The sequence below is a fragment of the Sinocyclocheilus anshuiensis genome, unplaced genomic scaffold (genome assembly GCF_001515605.1).
Source record: "Sinocyclocheilus anshuiensis isolate Anshui unplaced genomic scaffold, SAMN03320099.WGS_v1.1 scaffold63, whole genome shotgun sequence".
In the NCBI taxonomy this organism is placed as follows: Eukaryota; Metazoa; Chordata; class Actinopteri; order Cypriniformes; family Cyprinidae; genus Sinocyclocheilus; species Sinocyclocheilus anshuiensis.
Genome location: NW_015552625.1, coordinates 3755967 through 3776765, shown reverse-complemented (window position 1 = coordinate 3776765; position 20799 = coordinate 3755967). Strand labels below are relative to the sequence as shown.

General features: G+C 40.7%; 1 protein-coding gene across 1 annotated transcript in view; it reads left to right on the top strand.

Moving 5' to 3' along the window:
* atrnl1a (attractin-like 1a) overlaps positions 1 to 20799 on the top strand; it is a 271222-nt gene that overhangs the window by 152576 nt on the left and 97847 nt on the right. Inside the window, exon 27 of the mRNA XM_016457834.1 lies at positions 7745 to 7823. Within this exon, the coding sequence (XP_016313320.1) occupies positions 7745 to 7823 (79 nt within the window). The remainder of the gene's footprint in view (positions 1 to 7744; positions 7824 to 20799) is intronic.

Genomic DNA, 20799 nt, shown 5'->3' with positions numbered 1-20799 from the left:
TATGTGTGTGTGTGTGTAATTAGAATATTTGATGTATATTAGACAGCACAAAGAAAGTTCAACAAGTTCAACTAAATGAAAAGTTTGCTTTTTTCCTATAAAAACATTTTTTTCTACTTATTTGTAAGTATTAGCTAAATTGATAAATTAAAAAAATATATTTTTAAAGCAGGACATTACCAAAAATGTCTCTGTAAAAATGTGCAAAAATTGTATGAGAATTGAAAATCATTACTAACTACTGAGGGCCAGATTTACTAAACAGGGCAAAATAGCGCAAGAGTGCAATTCCAAAACAGCTGCGGGTGATTTACTGACAACGCGCAAATTATAGAACGAGCAGCGCAAATTACCGCCTGCTTTAAGACATGCTTTTTTGGGGGCGTTAAATAGTGGCGCAAATACTAGTGATTTGATGAGTGCAAACATTAGTAATTCGTATTGCGTGATTAATTTTAATACTCTCCTCCCATAAATTTTGCGTCTGAAAAGGAAACTCCTACAAATGCATATTCAGTAAGGTCAGGCGTAAAAATAACTGTCCACGCCTTTTCAGCGTTAATTCTTCACTGCACGTCTTTAGTAAATCCTGACAGTACTATTTTAACTCCAAAAGGCGGTTTGTGCTGGCGCAAACTGTTAGTAAATCTGGCCCTAAGTTACTAACTATATATTAGTTAAAAAAATAAAAATAAAAAACTTTGCGCCTTATTTACAAGGTTCATTGTAGTACCTAAAGGGTACATATTACTACTCTAAGGTAGTAATGTGTATTTCTTTGGGGTAGATAAAGTACAGAGTTGTCACTTTATAGGCCAATTCACACAGTACCGACAGACACCAACAAACGGCAACAAGTTTGTCTGGTTTTGTCTGATCAGTGTGTTACCAACGGCAGCACAAATCTGTAGGTACAAATCGCTTCTGTTCCCAGGTGAAACGTCCACTGAATGGCCACAATGCAGTAAGACACCGCGACCCATTGAACAAACTATCTCTCACAGCCTCGATTTCAATATGGCAGCAATCATGACGTTTGTCATAGCACTTAAAAGAATGTGCTTTTATAACTTTCTCAGTGAAAGCGCTCCAGCATTATTGGGCCTCATTCTCCGCCCATTTGAACCATTATCCAGCTTGTTAAGAATTAATTGCCCTCATCATTAATAGATTTAATAAGGGACCTCTGACTTGTGCTGATTGGGTTTTGAAATATTGTAGATGAAATGGTTGAAAAGGCAGTTTCAGGCTCTTGCATTACCTCAGCTACACTCTGATTAGTCCAGTGCTAATTTTAGCGTTTGAACAACTTCAGATGTAATGTGCTCAGCCCCTTAATATATGATGCTTATGCAAAGAGAATAGAAGAAGAATATTAGAGCCCAAGACGTCCCCAAGCCGTGCAATTGCAACTTTTCCCATGGTGCAAATTCAAATTTCGTGATCGTATAACACTTCATATACTTATATTATACACCCCACATTTTTGCAAAGCCTCACAAAGCCTCAGATTGTCTAATTTGAAATTGAACATTCTTCCTCTAGGCAATGTGTCTGTGGAGTTGATGGTATGTATTTGTAATAATGCCGGCTGAATGAAGGCTCTGTTTGAATGTGGATGATGGGTAGATGACATTGTCCCCACATACCCCCTGTTGCTCTGATGTTCATGTCAATATACTGAGCCTTATTTAAACTCCATGCCCATTGGTTACTGTTACTCACTCATACAAGGTTTACAGTGTCACATAGGAATGAATTGGCTTGAGTTGCAGTAAAATGTGCTAAAAAAGTGGTCAAAATTTAATGGATGTTCTTATTCTTATTTGTGGGCTGGAATGAAGTGTATCACTACAGAAAAATTGTAAATGAAAATGTGTTGCAAAGAAATATTTTAATTGAATGATTGAATGATTTTAATATAATTTTTGGATCAGAATTGAGGCAGTTTGAAAGGGATGACGTCTCTGTTACGTACGTAACCCTCATTCCCTGATGGAGGGAATGGAGACGTTATGTCGTGACGACATTAGGGGTCTTATTTGGGAGCCAGAATCCTCTCTGATTAAGAGAAAACGCCAATTAAATTTGGCTAGTGGATTTTGCATGCTGAGCCACTCCCCGTGCATACGGGTATAAATAGGCGACAGGTGCATCCACTCATCAGGTTTTATGCTGAGGAGCCGATAACTTGTCCCTGGCAACCAGCGATGGTTTGAGGTTGTGGCATGGGGACATAACGTTTCCGTTCCCTCCATCAGGGAACGAGGGTTACGTATGTAACCGAGACGTTCCCTATCTGTCGTTCACTTCGAGTTATGTCACCACAACCTGAACCCCATCACAACCCTATGGCGTTGCAAGTGTTGACAAACCGCAGCGTGTCAGACAGGTGCTACGCAAAGGTCGTAACCTTCCCAACGCCCCAGCGCAAATTCGCTGACCTTGGCGCCCGAAGGGACCAATAGGTGAGTACATCGCAGCTGGAGATAGCCATGCGCTGTTCCTACTACAGAAAATCATTTCTTAAAGGGGTCATATGATGCTTTTTTAAAGATCATTATTTGAAGGGATTTCGACCTTCATGAAAGGTGCTTCACGCCTTTCCTGTTTGTTGTTTACAGCTTGGCAGTAACGATGGGGAAGCAAGCCTTCCGGAGAAGGGCGCTACGAAGGCCACATCCTACCTTTAGGGAGATATCATGTGGAGACACTAATATGGACTGACCCCGGACTGGGGCAGTACTACATATGGAATGGGACTCTGAGGCCGGTCCTACCTGAGAGTAGGGAGGAACCACTGCCAGCACAGCCTGACAGAATGGTCTGTCAAAGGGAAGACACAGGTTCACCGAGAGGGAAACCTTACCATGGAAGCATACACATATGGTATTGCCCGCAGGGAATCAAGCCATATGGACACCTAGCCCAGGACAGCAGCTGACCGGAGACCCGTGCAAGCTAACACCGATACTGGGCCTGGCGTCAGACTGCTCCACCGAGTCTGACTGCCGGTGGTGCTGGAGGATGCTCAACTAGGGTTCGCCGTCCAGGGAACTCGACTGGGAGAGAAAGGCGCTCGCATCCCCGTGTGAGGGGGAATGGCGCAGCAAGCGTGACACCGGCCGGTCCTTCCCGCCAATTACCTATTACCCAACACATGGGAAGAAACCGGCTCGATGCGGAGGCTGTAGAATCTCACAAAGGTGTTTGGTGTCACCCAGCCCGCAGCTCTACAGATGTCTGCCAGAGAGGCGCTGTGCGCCAACGTATAGGAGGAAGCGACACTCCGGGTGGAGTGAGCCCTCACCTCTTAGGGGCTCGGCTCGCCTTGGGATGGTTACACCAAGGCGATGGCATCCACTATCCAGTGGGCCAACCTCTGCTTGGAGACAGCCTTCCCTTTCTGCTGACCTCCGTAGCAGACAAAGAGCTGCTCGGAGCTTCTGGAGCTCCTGGTGCGGTCCACGTATATGTGAAGCGCTCTTACCGGACACAGGTGTCCAGAAGCCCGAGGCTGCCTGACCGTTGCATGTGGCGCCCTAGCCCGTACTTGAGGCATCCGTCGTGACAACGACATGCCGGGACACTTGTTCTAAGGGCATTCCGGCCTGTAGAAAGGCAAGGTCCGTCCAGGGGCTGAATGTGCAGCAACACATCGACGTGATGGCCACGCGAAGTGTACCACGGCGCCATGCCCATCTCGGGACTCGGGAGTGTAACCAGTGCTGAAGTGGTCTCATATGAAGCAATCCAAGCGGCGTGACTGCGGATGCCATATGCCCCAGGAGCCTCTGAAAGTGTTTCAGTGGTACCACCGTCCTGCCTCTGAATGAACTCAGGCAGTTCAGCACTGACTGGGCACGCTCGGTGGTGAGACGCGCCATCCTACTTACCGAGTCTAACTCCACACCGAGAAAAGAGATTCTCTGCACAGGGGAGAGCTTGCTCTTTTCCCAGTTGACCCGAAGCCCCAACTGATTGAGGTGCCGGAGCACCAGGTTCCTGTGATCGCACAACTGCTCTCGCGACTGGGCCATGATGAGCCAGTCGTCGAGATAGTTGAGGATCCTGATGCTCACTTCCCGCAACGGGGCAAGGACGCCCTCTGCAACCTTCGTAAAGACATGGGGGGACAGGAACAGCCTGAAGGGGAGGACCCTGTACTGCCATGCCTGACCCTCGAACGCAAACCGAAGGAACGGCCTCTGTCAAGGAAGGATCGAGACATGAAATTAAGCGTCCTTCAGGTCGACCGCTGCAAACCAATCCTGGGGCTGGATGCATCTGATGATGCACTTCTGCGTAAGCATCTTAAACGGGAGCTTGTGAAGGGACCGATTCAAAACTCGCAGACCCAGAATTGGTGGAAGGCCACCGCCTTTCTTTGGCACGATGAAGTAAGGGCTGTTAAAGCCCGACTCCATCTCGGCTGGAGGGACAGGCTCAATTGCATCCTTCGCCAAAAGGACAGCAATCTCCTCGCACAGGACAGGGGTGTCTCGTACTGCCACCAAAGTCTCGAGGACACCGCTGAACCTGGGAGGTCGCCTGGCGAACTAAATCGCGTAGCCGAGTCGTACTGTCCGAATGAGCCAGCGCTCCCAAGCTCCGTGCGAGTGGCACCAAAGGAACATTCGACATGCCTGCAGTGGTGGGAAGTCGTGCTGGCTGGCCCAGAAAGCATCGCATTCTGGCTCATCACAGCAGGACTCCCCGTGTCCCGGGAGGGACCGGCCGGAGATGCGTGGGGAGGCGTCACTTCCCCGAACCGCAATCTCTTGGCCGCTGGCGATAGGGGGCTTTGTGGGCGAGACTGAGGAGGCAGTGTGTCGCTCACTGTCAACCCACGAGCCTGACAGCCCGGAGGAAAAGGAAACGGCTCTTTCTTTGAAAATGTGGGTACCACTGGCCCGGCGGAACAGAAACAAAAGAAAACCAAGGATTCTCCACCCAGCCCTCCTCCGGCAGAAGAGCAGTACCTCGCCTCTCCAAGCCATCCGTGTCAGGGCCGCTTTGTCGTCTTCTTGGAGGACTTAGGGGCTGGCTGTGACAAGGGGGGCGCCGCACTCCTGCTGGGGGCTCGACGCGCCGGCCTCGACGTGGTCTCAGCACGGGATGGAGCAGCTCGGCGTCCTCGGCATCCTCGGCGACGGGTCCATGACTTCGTCAGCTCTTTGTGCACCTCCGGGAAGAAAGGAACTGGAGCGGGGCGTGGTTGCTAGCCACGGCCTGCACCGAGGAACCAATCATCCAGCCGTGAGGGTTCGGGACAGCGCGGTGTGCACACCTCCAGCCCGATACTCACGGCAGCCCGGGAAAGCATGGCCATCAGTTCCGGGTCCGATTCGGCAGTGATGACATCACCCGAGGAGGGCAGCCCCGCCGAATCTTCATCCTCGGAAGATGACATCCCAACCCCCGATGCTGTGGTCGACATCTGATCTTCCCGCAGCGCACCGAATGAAATGCTGAGACCGCCGCGAGACGGCTCAGAAGAATCACGGGGAAACCACACGGGACAGTCGCTGCAGGAGGAGCGAGAGGTCCGTGGGGACGGACCCGGCGGAGAAGCTCTCACTGTAACCCTCAGATCACCCAAAGCACCAGCCGGCGGTCCTCTGCTCATGGCAGAGAAACCGGGACAGGTGGTGACAGAAGGTGCCCCTCCGCTCCCCTTGAGGAGAGAGAGGCGCGATCGCAGCACTGTCATGGACATACACTCACAGTGAGCGAATGAACCATCCACGAACACATCCTCAGCATGCTGGATGCCCAGACACTGAAGACAACGATCGTAGCCGTCAGTTGAAGACAGGTAACGACCACACCCAAGAAGACACGGCCAGAGCGGCATCTTTAAAAAGATGCGAACCGACCATGATCAGAAACTGCTCTTTTAGATGAAACACCCAGGGGAATCGCTGAGTTAACAGGGATGCCGCTGAACGTGTCGTAACGTCACCCAGAACAGCCTCTTCTTTCAGCACACGAGAGAATTCGCCTGGTGAATGTCGAGTTTCCTTCATTCACTCGGCTTAGAAGCAAAAATCTGATGAGTGGATGCACCTGTCGCCTATTTCTACCCGTATGCACGGGGAGTGGCTCAGCATGCAAAATCCACTAGCCAAATTTCATTGGTGTTTTCTCTTAATCCGAGAGGATTTTGGGGTCCCAAGTAAGACCCCTAAGGTTGTCACGACATAACTCGAAGTGACCGACAGATAGGGAACCATGGATAGCATTATTTTAGTGAAACATGAGTAAAACATTTCTACAGCACCTAAATCACTAAACTACTAAATGAATGAAAGGTGAAAAGTGAAGTTGACATTAAATTAGTAAAAATAAATAAATAAAATAATAATTTACATAATAAACATGACAGAATATACACCAGTATTTTTACACTAGCATCTAATGATATAAATAAATATTTTATTTTATCTTATTTTAGTTTAGTTTTGTTTAGCTTTATAACTTTAGCTTTTTACTTTTGGCAATTGTATTTAGGCTTCAAAATTCATGAAAGTTGTGAAAATGTGTGAAGATTATCTTTATGAAAAAAAAATGTGAGAATCATAAACTTTTGTTGGTTACAGAGCTTGTTTTCTGCAATTATTCCAAAGCAAATGTTGAAGTCCTATTGGCACTTTAGTCTGAGTCAATAGCCTTGTGGGCAGTGCGCTGTCATATAGCGCCATTATGCTTCGGGCATCCCGAGTTCAAGTCCCGGCTCACAGACTTTTCCCGATCCCGTCCCCCTCTCTCTCTCCCACTTCGCTTCCTGTCTGAGTACTGCCCTATCATAATAAAGGCAAAAACGCCAAAAAGAATCCTATCGGCATTTTGTTAACATAACCAGGGTGATGAAAAAAATAAAGAAAAAAAAGTAAATAATTAAGTCCCAGCAGCAGTTGGGAACAATATTAACAATAGGGAACGTGAAATTTTTTCCTTTTTTAATTTTTTTACATTATTAATTTTTTGTCATTATGAATAGTTACAGCTATACCAACAAACTAGTGTTGCTCACAGTCCACAGAACATTACAGTACATAAACACAATTTAGAATCAAGCACTCATGGGTAATAGAAGGGATTATGTTCCTTTTTTTTGGTGACAATTTGTCTCCGAGTAGTGACACTCAGTCCTCCCACATTGGAGACAAGCATTCTGACACTTGTTCACCAGTGCTTTATCATATACTGCAGCAGCAGGTGCAGGCCGTGAACGTACGATGGAAAAAACCAACAACAAAATGGATTGTGTACGACCACCAAATGCTTTTTCCCTTTATTTTAGCTCCATGCATTTGTCACCTTGTCAAGTGAATTCTGTCAATTGCGGACAAAACATAAAGAGGGATTTCTGCTTTTATATGTGCTTTTACAGCAGCCAGTCCTACTCAAGGCCAACTTTCTCTAACATCACACATCTTCTAGATGGCTTAAAATAGCCATTGAGCAGTCTGTGTATATGCGAGAGAGGAAATCAAACCTGTTGGGGTGCAGATGTGTTTGTTTGGTATTGCGTAAATGATTGACGTAACATATGGCATTGATTCTTTCATGCTGGATGAACTTGTTTATCATTGATTGTATGATTGAAATACAAATATGTAACAGCTGTCCTCAGTCCAGCCTCAAAGGTCAGAGGAATGTTATCCACAATTGCAATTACAAACTCATGAATCTTATTTGATTGACTGATCCATTGATTTTCCATGTGTCTTGTCTCCAGCTGTTTCCTGTCCCTGCTGCTGGTTGCTGCTGTGGTTTGGAAAGTCAAACAGACGTGCTGGGCATCACGCAGGAGAGAGGTAACATCTGCACAATAGCACTTCCTGTGTTCATTGACGTGTCCATACTTTTATTGGCCATTGCCTGCGGTTTCTTTATATGTTGCCCATGATTTCATGCTTGAAGCTGATATGTTTAAATCTTCGGCTTAACCAGTAGTGCGAGTTTGGGGCGGGACTTTCAGTTTGTGCGACCAATGGAAGACTTTAGCTTTAATGTGTTATGCATTTGCATTTACAGGTTTGTGTTAGTTGGGATGTTATTTCTTTTACCATCTGTGACCTCCCATGATGCTCCTGGGTATGGTTGATCTTTGTAAACCACCTTATGACTTTAACCTCATTATAGTTTATGAAACTCACTATCATGCGGCGTTACTGTGCTCAGATCAGAGGATACCGGGTAAAGCTGATCATTTTATAACGTGTTCCTCCCAGTGTCTGATGGGTACGCAAATGTCATCAGCATGCCAGCCGAACTGCCTTCTTTTAATGAGAGAGGCGCTACAATAAACACTGCCATTTCCCTTCATTACCCATCTTCACAAACCAATTAACCCTGACGGGGTCATGTAAAAGGAATGGATTAGTGTGATATATCCATCTAAAAGCCCGAACAGATGCCACCTTCTCTCACGTCTCTCACTTTCCCTCTCTATTTTTATTCCTTATTTTGTGTGTCATTTTAGTGGCTACATAAATGCAAATGGGAATTTTCAAACGAGTTGTCATCGAGCGTTTTATAATCAATACAATAATCGAGGCCTCTGTAATTGAAAGCATGTCGAGAGCCGTAAGTGTGGGTTTATCTGAGTTAAATGTGTGCTGTTTTCAACGATGGCTGTCACAGTTGCTGTTTTCCTTTTCATCAAATATGTACTTGTAGAACGAGCATTTAGATAATGGAATAGTTTTAGCCAAATAAAAGACAAGCTTTGCACTTCATTCAACGCCCCAAAAGCCATTTTGATCAGAGAAATAAAAGCACAATCTGATTTGATAGGAAAGCGACAGTAAATAATGAATCTATTCAAAGTGCAGTGTACTTTGATTGTAGTGACTGGCAGTGACAGCCGTGATCCTTGAAAATAATGCAACATCTTCAACTTTAAAAGATTTTACACCAGCTGAACTCAAGTAACCGCTATACGTACATGTCAGCAGGACCTAATTTTTACTTTTGTGATGAGTTATGCTGTGTTTTTCGGTGATACCTTGCAGACCGATTCTTCAGACAGCAATTTGTGTCAGAACTGTTCATGGTGACTTTCAGTCCAGGTCAGCACTCAGTGGGCTGAGCTGGATTGCAGGACATTCATGCAGGGCACATTCTTCCTTTTAGACAGCTAGATGGAGCACAGCTGAATGGAACAAAACACATGGGTTTTAAATGTCCTTTTTAGAGAGAGAGAGAAGGAGAAAAACTTTTTAAAAGTGCTCATTTTAACTTGACAGCACTTTAAAAATGCAGCGATTATGGCGCAAGGTGCTGAATAAAAACATGGGGATGCGATGCAAGAGCCAAACGTGGACATCTGACATAAAATTGCAATAAGTTTTTTTTTTTAAGTAGAAAAGTTTGAATGTTGTCTTGACCAAGTGTGTAAAAGTAAAACGTTTTGACATTTGAAGGTTTTATATGCTTTACAGGCAGAAAAGAAAAAAAAAATTGAATTGTTTGAAATATCACCTATATAGGTTTGTACTATTTTTTATATATAACAAATGTATCAACTTTGGAATTCATTACTCATTATTTCCCAGAATGCCTGATTCACTTTGAATTGTAATTTAGTAAATTCCAGTTCAACTTCTTGTGGGTGTGGCCAATTAAATTAAAATTACAGCTCATGAATTGAAAGGGAACCAGTCTTTAAAGGGGTCATGAACTGCCTTTGTTTTTTTTTATTTTGTACTGTTATCTAAGGTCCACTTATAAAGTTATCAAGATTTTTACATCAAAAACATCATAATTTAGAAGTAATAGTCTATTTTCTGTACTAGGGCTGGGCGGTATATCGAGTTTGTACGATATATTGATATATTCTTTATAAGCAATATGGTATGAAGCAATACCGTTTATATCGATATACAGTAGTTTGATACGAGCGCATCTGAAAAATATAACGGAGGACACAGACTGAACTGCTGCGGAGAAAGTGCATAATCCAGTTTGTTCTAAACATGTGACAAGCTTTATATTCAGGGCTTTAAAAAAAACTCATAAGATAGTTTATAGTTTCAGTTTAAAGCGGCTCTGACAGAAAGGCTGCGTGTGCCGCTGACAGAGATGCTCTCTTTAATGTGTTTGAGATGTGCTGTTTTCCTTAATGCATAACTTACATTTCACAGTTATATTATCCATCTGTAAATGTTAGAAAGTCATGGAAATATTTCCATTTTGCTGTCAGAAATGCATGCGCCTTCTGCTTTGCGATTCTCCGCTAAACTTCACAGACTTCATTTAGAACGAGTGCCGCCGCGCGCATGTGTGCCAAACAGACGGAGCTCAATGAAATATGAACGCAATAACTCTGACTAAAATATACATTTTGCTGAAATATTTGTAGTTGGACAATAAATGTGACATATGTAGAATTTTAAACCTACAAGTAAGTGTATTTATATGATAGCACTAACTGTAAAGTGACTGTAATGGGGTAGCCTAATCAAACCTAATACATGTCTGTGCTTTTGTTTTTATTTATTTTCATTTTTAGTTTAGTAAATTTGACTTCTGCTTTAAAAGCATTATTTTTGTTTTTAGATTGCAATGTTATAATGTTAACCCTTTTTTTGCACATCATATAGGCTTACATGGTTACATTCACTTCATTTGTTTTCAGAGCCTTTAATATGTATTGTTTCATTGGACAACATTGGGTGGTATGTGAAATGTATATTAAATATTACAAAAACAAAAATACAGAGATATTTCGTATATAGCAAATCGGCCAAAAAATAGAGATATGAATTTTTGCCCATATTGCCCATCCCTATTCTGTACTGTTTTAACCCCCCTCATCAGAATGCTCTGTTTGAATAGGAATGGCGGATTGTAGACTCGAAAGTAACACTTGTGTATGTTTGACAGCCTATGTCCTTCACAGATGGACGCTGCTGTGATTTCGGTTAAAAACGCACAAATACTCATATCAAATTATCTGTTTAACAGACAAAGCAAAACTGATGTAATAAAAACAGTTACTCTCACTTGAGTGTTGCGACATTACTGTCAGATCCAAAATAGCCTGCACAGCAGCCTCTTTTATTTTCAATCTTTTTGAAAATCCAGCATAAAATTGTGCCTCGTTTGTAAACAAATCCGTAGTAAAATGAAGTGAACAAAGGACCAAGTTAGCAACACTGAAACTTCATTAAAAATAAGGTTCATTCACTGCTCTGACTGTTTTTCCACAGCTTGGCACTGTGCAGTAGAGGTCTGCACGGGCTTTAAACTGAAGCCCGAACCCGAGATCGTCTGACCCGACCCGAGCGGCACAGTTAAATTTAGAGCCCAGACCCGACTCGAACCCAAAATCTTTTTTTTTCCCCCACAACGAATAGCCAATTAAAAAAATTGCTGTATTTCACGATTGCATGCAACGGTCAGTAAACAAATACATGTAAAGAAACAGAATCATTAAGGCTCGGCCAGTTCACAAGGCAAAAGAAAAAAAAACATTTACCAGTTATGAAAGTTTATGAACATCAGGTGCAGCGGTCACATAAATTCTGCCGAGTTTTTGAATGGTTGTATACGACAAAACGATAAAGGCATAGCCTAGTTACTTCAAAAACAGCGATTTTACCCCCTCATTGCAGAGAAATATAACATAGTCAGTAGCCTGTCGAAGCTATTTTACTAATAAAAGTTTCCGTGCTGTGTTGTCGTGTGCAGTAGGTGTGTGCGTGTGCATCTATGAAAGCAGCGTAGCCTACTGCATATAGTTTTAGTTTAGCTATAAACCCGAGCCTGACCCGAACCCAAAGCTATTCATTAAACATTAACCCGAACCCGACCCGCAACCCAAAAGTATTTCGGGACCCGTCGGGCTCGTGTCGGGTAGCAGACCTCTACTGCGGAGTGTCTTTTTGTCTTCGGAGCCATCTTTAATGTTTGATTTCTGCATAGACCTGCATTCACCTCTCTTGTAAACACAACATGCGTGAATTGGTGGGCGGGGCTAAACAGGCAGCGATGTAGAATGTAGATGTTGATCTTCTGCGGAGGCGGTGTTTAGTAACACTATTGCATCACAGCCCTTGTCTGTACTCCAAAAATTGGCCAAATACCCATCCCTGCACTGATATTAAAGCAACTGTAATGTTAAATATTTTAAAATGGAAGCTGTACATGTTTGTTTGTGTGCGCATTGTGTATTGTTCCATGTGATACTAGACCTTGTTGCATCCCTAGTTAGCAAACACCACCATATTGAGACACACACAGATCTTAGTTAGCTGATGTGTCTACATTATTTATGATGTCTGTCCCATATCGGCCAGGCCCTGCTGTTGCTGCTGTAGTTCCACTGAACCTCTTTCTTCTTCACACGTCGTTTTTCACATTCCGCCCGACACAACAGAGCTCAGGTGTCAGGCCGTGATGATGTCAGATCCAGCAGGATCTATCCCACACCGCACCAGTCACATCCATAAACAGCCAAGTTGCTTTTAGCTGGCTGTGGCATCTGATAAAGATCTCGTAGCGAGGGCTTTATCTCTGCTGTGCTTTTATGGTTATGTGGAGGCTGATAAGTTGTGATCTCTCAGAAGTTTTATGGAGAGCTGCATCACTCCGCTCCTCACTGCTGCTTAATTGTGTTGCCTCATTGTCAAGCCTCATTGCTGACACCGGCTATCTTGTGATTTGCCGTGTTGGATACTTTAAACCCGCCATAGCGGCCCCTTCATCACACTCTCTCTCTGAAGCCATCAAGTGGGAAATTAACAATGCAAATCAATGGAGCTGAATGGTGTATTTTTTATGATCCCTTCTTTCTGATGTATTTAGAGCATGAATGATTATTTCTGAGATAGATTACGGACGGACGGCGCCGTGAGCACTCAGGGAATCAGTCAATATCCTCAAATGGGCCTAATTCATTATTTTGTCCCTCCTTCTTTCTAAAGTGCAGAACATTGAGGAAGGGGGGGTATTTTCATTTCATTCCACCAAATGTAATATAATTTCTTTGCAGCTGCGATCAGGGGGATCAGTCTCAGTCTTTTAGCACACAAATGAAAGTAATATATGAAATATGTTGTGTCTAGCGAATCCTAAAAACAGCCACTCAACCTAAAAAAAACTTTTTTGCATTGACATTTAAAATCCATAAAATTCCCAGTGGGAGAAATTCCATGCGGATCCCTCATTCAAAAAGGGAGAAATAATGTAATCTTGCCAGTATAGTTAATTATGGATCATAACCGAGAGTGTGGAAAACAAATTTAGAACTGGGTTTATGATAATGACTCTCCCAACAATAATTTCTGGATATGAGATCAAACAATCAAAACCACTTTGAAATTCTAATGATGATGCACAAGACGTCTTATACAGATGTCTATGAATCTCCTAATAGGGTCTCCCCCCAGCAGACAGGGATTTAGCCATATTTTGACAACTAACCTCATTAAGTTTTGCTGTTGTCTTGCCATAAATGTATAAATAAAGAAAAAAAGACCCTGCATATTTCACTTTTTCATGTTTTTTTACTCTGTATTTCATGCATTGGTTAATACAAGCTGTCAATGGCCTTGACAAACATGGAAATACTGAACACCAAGTGATGTGATTGTTAAATATACATAGCCTGGTCATATTAAACATGTATTTTCTAGATGAATCTGGAGCGCTACAAAGGCAGCCCCCCTTCTACCACCACCACCACCACCAAATGAGGATAATTCCCAACTGCCTTCTTGTCGCCTGTTCAGTTGTAAACACACTGCGTCCCTGTCAGCCAGATGTTGGCTAATTTTATAATTTGACGGTGGCTTATTCCACGGCGATCGGCCAAACCCCTATTGCATAGAGTACAATGAATTGATGCTAATTTATGAAATTCCAGGTTGTTTTGAGGCTTGAAGTGGGTGTGTTTATTTGACCTTTCTGGCACATTATGGAAATTAGTATAATTCCCTGTTAAAGGAATTAATTATTTTGAACAAGATAGTCCCATTTACTTCAGACAGTGATTAGCATATATTTAGGGGTTTTATTTGCTTATTTATTTTAATTATTTTCAATATTAAATAATTAGAGGTTGTGATAAATTTATGATGATTGATTTTATTTAATGAAAATTTGAGTTTTTTTTTTTTTTTCATAATGGCAAACAGCGAGATGATCTTTGACACTGATTATCTTTGAGGCCAGGCTTTATCTGGCCTGTTACACAGTGTAAATATCATTTCATATTGCATGAATTCGCCTATAGCTGTCAGGGATTCATCACAGTCACTTCAGTCACCATCCAGAATATGTTCCACGATCTCCAACGTAACCGGCATCCGATCCTCACCATCAGATAACTCAGAACTCAGATAAGCACCCTGGAACCATTCACTGTGTTGTCACTCACCTGCCTTTAACTCACCTATTCCAGTCATCCCCTTACCCAGTCAATAAACCATCCTGATTTGCACTTACCTGTTGTGTCTGGCCTTGCTTTGTGACAATAGCCTAACATCATGACATTAAATTTCATTATTATTCAGTTAAAGTTCAGTTTAATGATGAAAGTTTCATGAAAATGCAAATCTCTCTCCAATGTTTCTATCATGAAAAGACATATAAGCCAACCCACATATTGACCCTGTAATATTTCTATTCAACATCTGTAGGAACTTGTAAAAGCTCTGAGCGCCACTGTACACATTTGCGAAAACTTTGACTCAAGGTTATATAAGGTCGTAAAAGAGCTGAAATGAGGATGTTAAAGTCTCAATATTGCTACTTATAGAAGTGGCTGCTCTTTACAGTGTTGGCTAGCAGTGCCATGCTATCAGCTCCGAGCAGGTGAGCGTCTTTATCATCTAAGGCTAGATTAGCCCGAAGGTCTTGTCTGCTTTTCAGAGGCGTCCTGAACACCAACATCAATCTTCAAAGCAGCAAAATCAGTCTCACCCTCTGCTTTTTGCTCCCAGGGACAAAACAAGGACTCTCCTGAGAATGCCTCAAAATGGTGTCAGAGATCTTTTAAGCACAGGTGTGGGTGCCCGTGTTGAATTTCATGTGGCTTTTATTGGATTTATTTTTACTGTTGGCACACTCTGTCTCTGGAGGTGTATAATTTTATATAGGGGAATAAAGATGAGATCTGCTGTGTTACAGTGATTGATTGCTTTTGTGATCAAATAAACCAATGATATCTGTAACCACCTCTGTCAAACCTGGCCAAACAGTATCTGTTTATTAATTTGGAATATTTGCTTATTGAATTTCTTATGTAATTCATCTCTTTAATCATTTACCCTAGTTTAAAGCATTAGTATTATATATAATATTATAGTAGCTATTTATATTTTAAATTAGTTATGATTTTCATTATGTTCATCATAAGTTTTAGTATTTGTGTTCTGTGTTTTTGTCTTTTTTATTATTATTTTTTAAATATTTAAATTTACACTTTATTTAGTTTTAGTATTAGTACTTCAACTTAAACTGTATTTGCTAATGAAACATTTCAAATTTTTGCTTAGGTTTAAGTTTTTCATCTAATATTTATATTTTACTTTACTGTAACTTTATTTAATTTAACTAAATCAATTTGTAATAGTTTTAGTTTTTAGTTAACAATAACAACACTAGCTTAATGTAATAATATAATATAATATATATTTTTGAAGAAACCTGCAAATCCATTTAGATACATTTTCTTACCTCTTATGCATTGTCTTATGATTTTGTCACACTTCTTTTTAGGCATAATGTGCACATCCTATTTCACAAATATAAACTTATTTCTTCTCTTCTCAGCCTCCTTAACCTGGCATAGGAGATTTGCAGATGACAGAGAGAAGACTTAGACAGAAGAGGGGAATGGGGCTGTCTGCTCAATTACACGTTTGCTTAGTGAGCAGTATGAACGATAGCCTGCTCTCAGTCAGCATGAAGTATGGCGGATTCAAAGAAACAAAAGAGATGTCGATAAAAAATTTAAATGTTGCATTTGCCCCAATTGAATCATTTTTACAACTTAAAAGCATCACAGTGCACTGTTTGTGGTTTAGAAACAATCTATAATTGATAAACCGCTTCATACAAAGCATAGCAGTCACCGTCAGAGCAGAGCAGATGGATGCACTTTTCAAAAAAGACTCAAACCAAAGCCATCATTTTTACCTTTTTTTAACAAGTTTTACCATCCGCAGTAATTACTGGCATTAACACATAAACTACTTTTTAAAAGTTTGTAGTTGGTAAGATATTTTTATTGTTTGTAAAAGACGTCTCTCATGTTTATCAAGGCAGTAAAAACAGTAATTTTGTGAAATATTATTACAGTTTAAAGTAGCTGTGTTCTTTTTTAGTATATTTAATAAATGTAATTTACTTCTGTGATGCAAAGCTGAATTTTCAGCAGCTATTACTACTTATTCAGGGTCACATGGTCCTTCAGAAATCATTCTAATATGCTGATTTGATGATTAAAAACTATTTCTTATTATCCTTATTATTTTTATTCTTATTATTTAAAGCAATTATGCTGCTAAATGTTTTTTTTTTGTTGTTTTTTGGGGGGAAAACCACGATATATTTTTTCAGGATCCTTTGATGCATAAAAAGTTCAAAAGTGCTTTGAACTAGAATTTTTTGTAACATTATAAATGTCTTTACTGTCACTTTTGAGTATTATTTATTAATTATTATCAGTTGTTGTACTGCATGTACTGTATCAGGGAAGCCAAATTTAACTGCTTTGCAAAGCATCAACCAGGTAGAAGCCAGAAACGCTTTCCATTTTCTCCCCTTTTGACTTATCTGAAAGTGATAGCGATCAGAACCGTGCGATCCTGCTCATGGAGAATAAATGGCAGAGCTCAGGTTGGCCTGATTCAGGAAATGAAATCTGTGGTTTATATTATTAAAGTATTCATACAGGGAATTGGCTCTCTTAGAGGGTATTGTTTCCTCAGTTTCAGTCCTGATCTGAAGAGCATTCAGCCAGACGAAGAAAACCCTTTTTCAATAGCACCTTGTCGTGTTGATGCATAAACAAAGGATGATTTGATCGGGGGCCCTGGTCTTGGATTATGCTTTGTTATGTGTGTATGAAAGGTTTGGCTCTCACTTGTGCCCTGGCCTCGCAGAGATTTAGAGAGGAACGCTGCGGTGGGTGGATATTAGAGAGGAGCTTATGCTTTATGCATAAGACAGCCCGAGTTATTCCCTCTGCACATCCTGTATGTAATATAACAGGTGCCTGTTCTCAGTAAAAGATTGACTTTTGAGGTAGTGTCAGTGTTGTGTGCGTGTTAGTCACCTCAGGTGTACATGTGGGCAAAGGTAGAGAAGCAGAGCGCGTAACAGGAGCAGTGATCTGCGGTTAGATAGCGCTTGTCACTACAGCATGATCGCTTGAGTTCACACTGGCTTCTGTCCAAACTCTGCTCTCACAGTGCTGCAGTATCATCACAGAAACCTCTTCAGAGTATGACAAAGCTGTGCAGCCACATCTCCTTCACATTTTGTAATGTTTGTAAATGCTCCTACCACCTTTCACACCGTCATACAAACACAAATGCACAGATTTAGGTTAAACTAGGTCAGGCAAAAACAATTGTACCAAAATGTTCAAGGATCTACAACAAGTCACAAATCAGCCGACATTTAGATGCTCTTAAGAGTGCCTGGTAAAAGTAGCAAGAAACACTCAAGATGCCAGATGTTGATTTTGATGAATGAATTGCACAAGCTGATAGACATTCAGAAGTGTGTGTGTGTGTGTGTGTGTGTATATATATATATTTATATACACACTACTGTCAAAAAAGTTTTTAATGTTTTAAAAGATGTTTCTAATGAATGAATTGCACAAGCTGATAGATATTCAGGTGTGTGTGTCTGTGTGTGTGTGTGTGTGTGTGTGTGTGTACGTGTACGTGTGTGTGTGTATATATTAATGCCGTCAATCGATTAAAAAAAAAGAACTAATTATTCACACATTTTTTCTGAAATTAATCACGATTAATCTCAAATAAACGCAAATCTTTAGCAGTTGTGAGTGGGGTGGCCAAACCTAGCCCCGCCCCTGCGTTAATTGCATTAAATATTTTTAATGCATTATATATATATTTATATACACATACACTTTAAGTTTGCGGTCGTTTAATGTTTTAAAAGATGCTTCTAATGCACAGTAATATATATAATCACAGTAATATACAGTGGGTACGGAAAGTATTCAGACCCCCTTCAATTTTTCACTCTTTGTTATATTGCAGCCATTTGCTAAAATCATTTAAGTTAATTTTTTGTCCTCATTAATGTACACACAGCACCCCATATTGACAGAAAAACACAGAATTGTTGACATTTTTGCAGATTTATTAAAAAAGATGAGGGGCGTAACATTTCCGTCACACGCTTGAGGTATTCGGCCAATCACAACGCACTGGATAGCTGACCAATCACAGCACACCTCGCTTTTCAGACCGATGAGATTTGTAAAAATCGATGCATTTCAGAAAGGCGGGGCATAGAGGAGAAACAATAATGTGCAGTATGTGGAAAATAGTGTGTTTTTTGAACCTTAAACCGCATAAACACATTTCATTACACCAAATATATACACAAAATAATGTTCTTTTTAGCAACATCATATGACCCCTTTAACATGACCACAACAAAAGCATCTACGTTTTTTAAAATCACTCCTCTTCATGTACTGTAGTTTATTTAAAAAAATTTAATAAAAGTAATTGTGAAAAACATAAATTATAGGGCACAGAAAACTTTAACGTACTGTACATGTGAATTGTTGTTGCAACCCATTTTACTACTGTAATTGCATTTCCGAGTAAACTAGATATTCAACGAGTAAGGAAAGTCATGTTAGAGGAAGAGCAAGTTATTACGTTTTGATAAAAGATTCCAAAGTTATCTATCTGTAATTTTTTTTTCTTTGTAATAACATGCACCAATGAATAGCTCACAATAAAACCAGGGATGTGGTTTAAGAAAGTGAAAAGTCAATTGTGGCTTCATGTTGATTTTAGAATGAATGGTCACAGATTAAGAAGTGGAACGTGGAAATTGTAACATGCAAATACACAAGCTCTGTGAATAGACAGAGCCTCGAATGATGTGACTCACAAAGTGATGTATATTGCACGCTCAAACACACACACATACACTCGCTCACACACAGACACATGCACATGTACTCTGCCTTCAGGAACAGCTTGAGGGCCAAATTACAATTCCAAAGATTTGACTGTTAAATGACCAAATTGAGCAGTGCTACAGGCGTGGATATTAATGCTTCCTTGCGATATGGAGCGCTGAAACTAATTGCACATGAATGCAGGCCTTAACCAGATTAACCGCGGCTTGTTCAAGCATGTGAATTGTCGTTTTGTTCGGTTTGTTCCCCCGTGTTCGAGAGCTGAGATACATCAAAGTCTTACTGAGGTTATCAGAGGATCCATCTTGCTCTTTTACCCCAGCATGGCGACATTTCTACCCCAGTGGGTACTACTACTGTCATCTGCTTTTTGGAAAGCGCTCATGTGAAACCATTTGCTGAATGCTCGTCAGTAAACATTGCTTCTGTAATCTCTGCATGTTTGCTGTTGAGTTCATTGTGTGTGCAACACAGAATTTTAAACAAATGTAATTTGTTTGATATGAGCATTGCTGCTAGACTACTTTAGTTCATATTCAGATTATTGGGCATATTTTGGTGGGCTGGTTAAACCCAGACATCCTAATAATAATAATAATAATAATAATGGTAATCATAATAATAATAGTTGTTTTTGTTGTTAAATGTTGTTGTGTGTTATTGTTAATAATATTTATAGTAGTAATAAGTATTGTTGTCATCAATTTTTCCTACTATTTAATTATGTGTAATAATGTATAATAATCATCATCATGTAGAAAATAGTAAGAATAATAATAATTATCGTTATTATTATTTATTTTTCCTTATTATTATTAGAATTAGAATTCTGATTATCAATATGTTTATTATTGTTAATAATAATAGCTTTTGTTGTGTTAATAACCATTATAAATTATTATTATTATTATAGTCGGTTCTTCCTGTTTCATTATATTTTTATTATTAATAATTTCATTATTGTAATAGTTTTTGTTTATGTATTCTTCCCATTATAGTATGTTTACAAAGTAACACTTCAACCTAGCTTTCTATATTCCTACCGTAATGCTTTATTTTAAATATATATATATATATATACACACACACACACACACACACACACATATATGTACACACACACATATATATATATATATATATACATATATATATAACTAAAATATACACTGAAGAAAATTATAAACGCAACACTTTTGTTTTTGCCCCCATTTTTCATGAGCTGAACTCAAAGATCTAAGACTTTTTCTATGTACACAAAAGGCCTATTTCTCTCAAATATTGTTCACAAATCTGTCTAAATCTGTGTTAGTGAGCACTTCTCCTTTGCCGAGATAATCCATCCACCTCACAGGTGTGGCATATCAAGATGCTGATTAGACAGCATGATTATTGCACAGGTGTGCCTTAGGCTGGCCACAATAAAAAGCCACTCTAAAATGTCAAGTTTTACTGTATTGGGGGGTCCGGGGGGGGTCCAAAAACCAGTCAGTATCTGGTGTGACCACCATTTGCCTCACGCAGTGCAACACATCTCCTTCGCATAGAGTTGATCAGGTTGTTGATTGTGGCCTGTGAAATGTTGGTCCACTCCTCTTCAATGGCTGTGCGAAATTGCTGGATATTGGCAGGAACTGGAA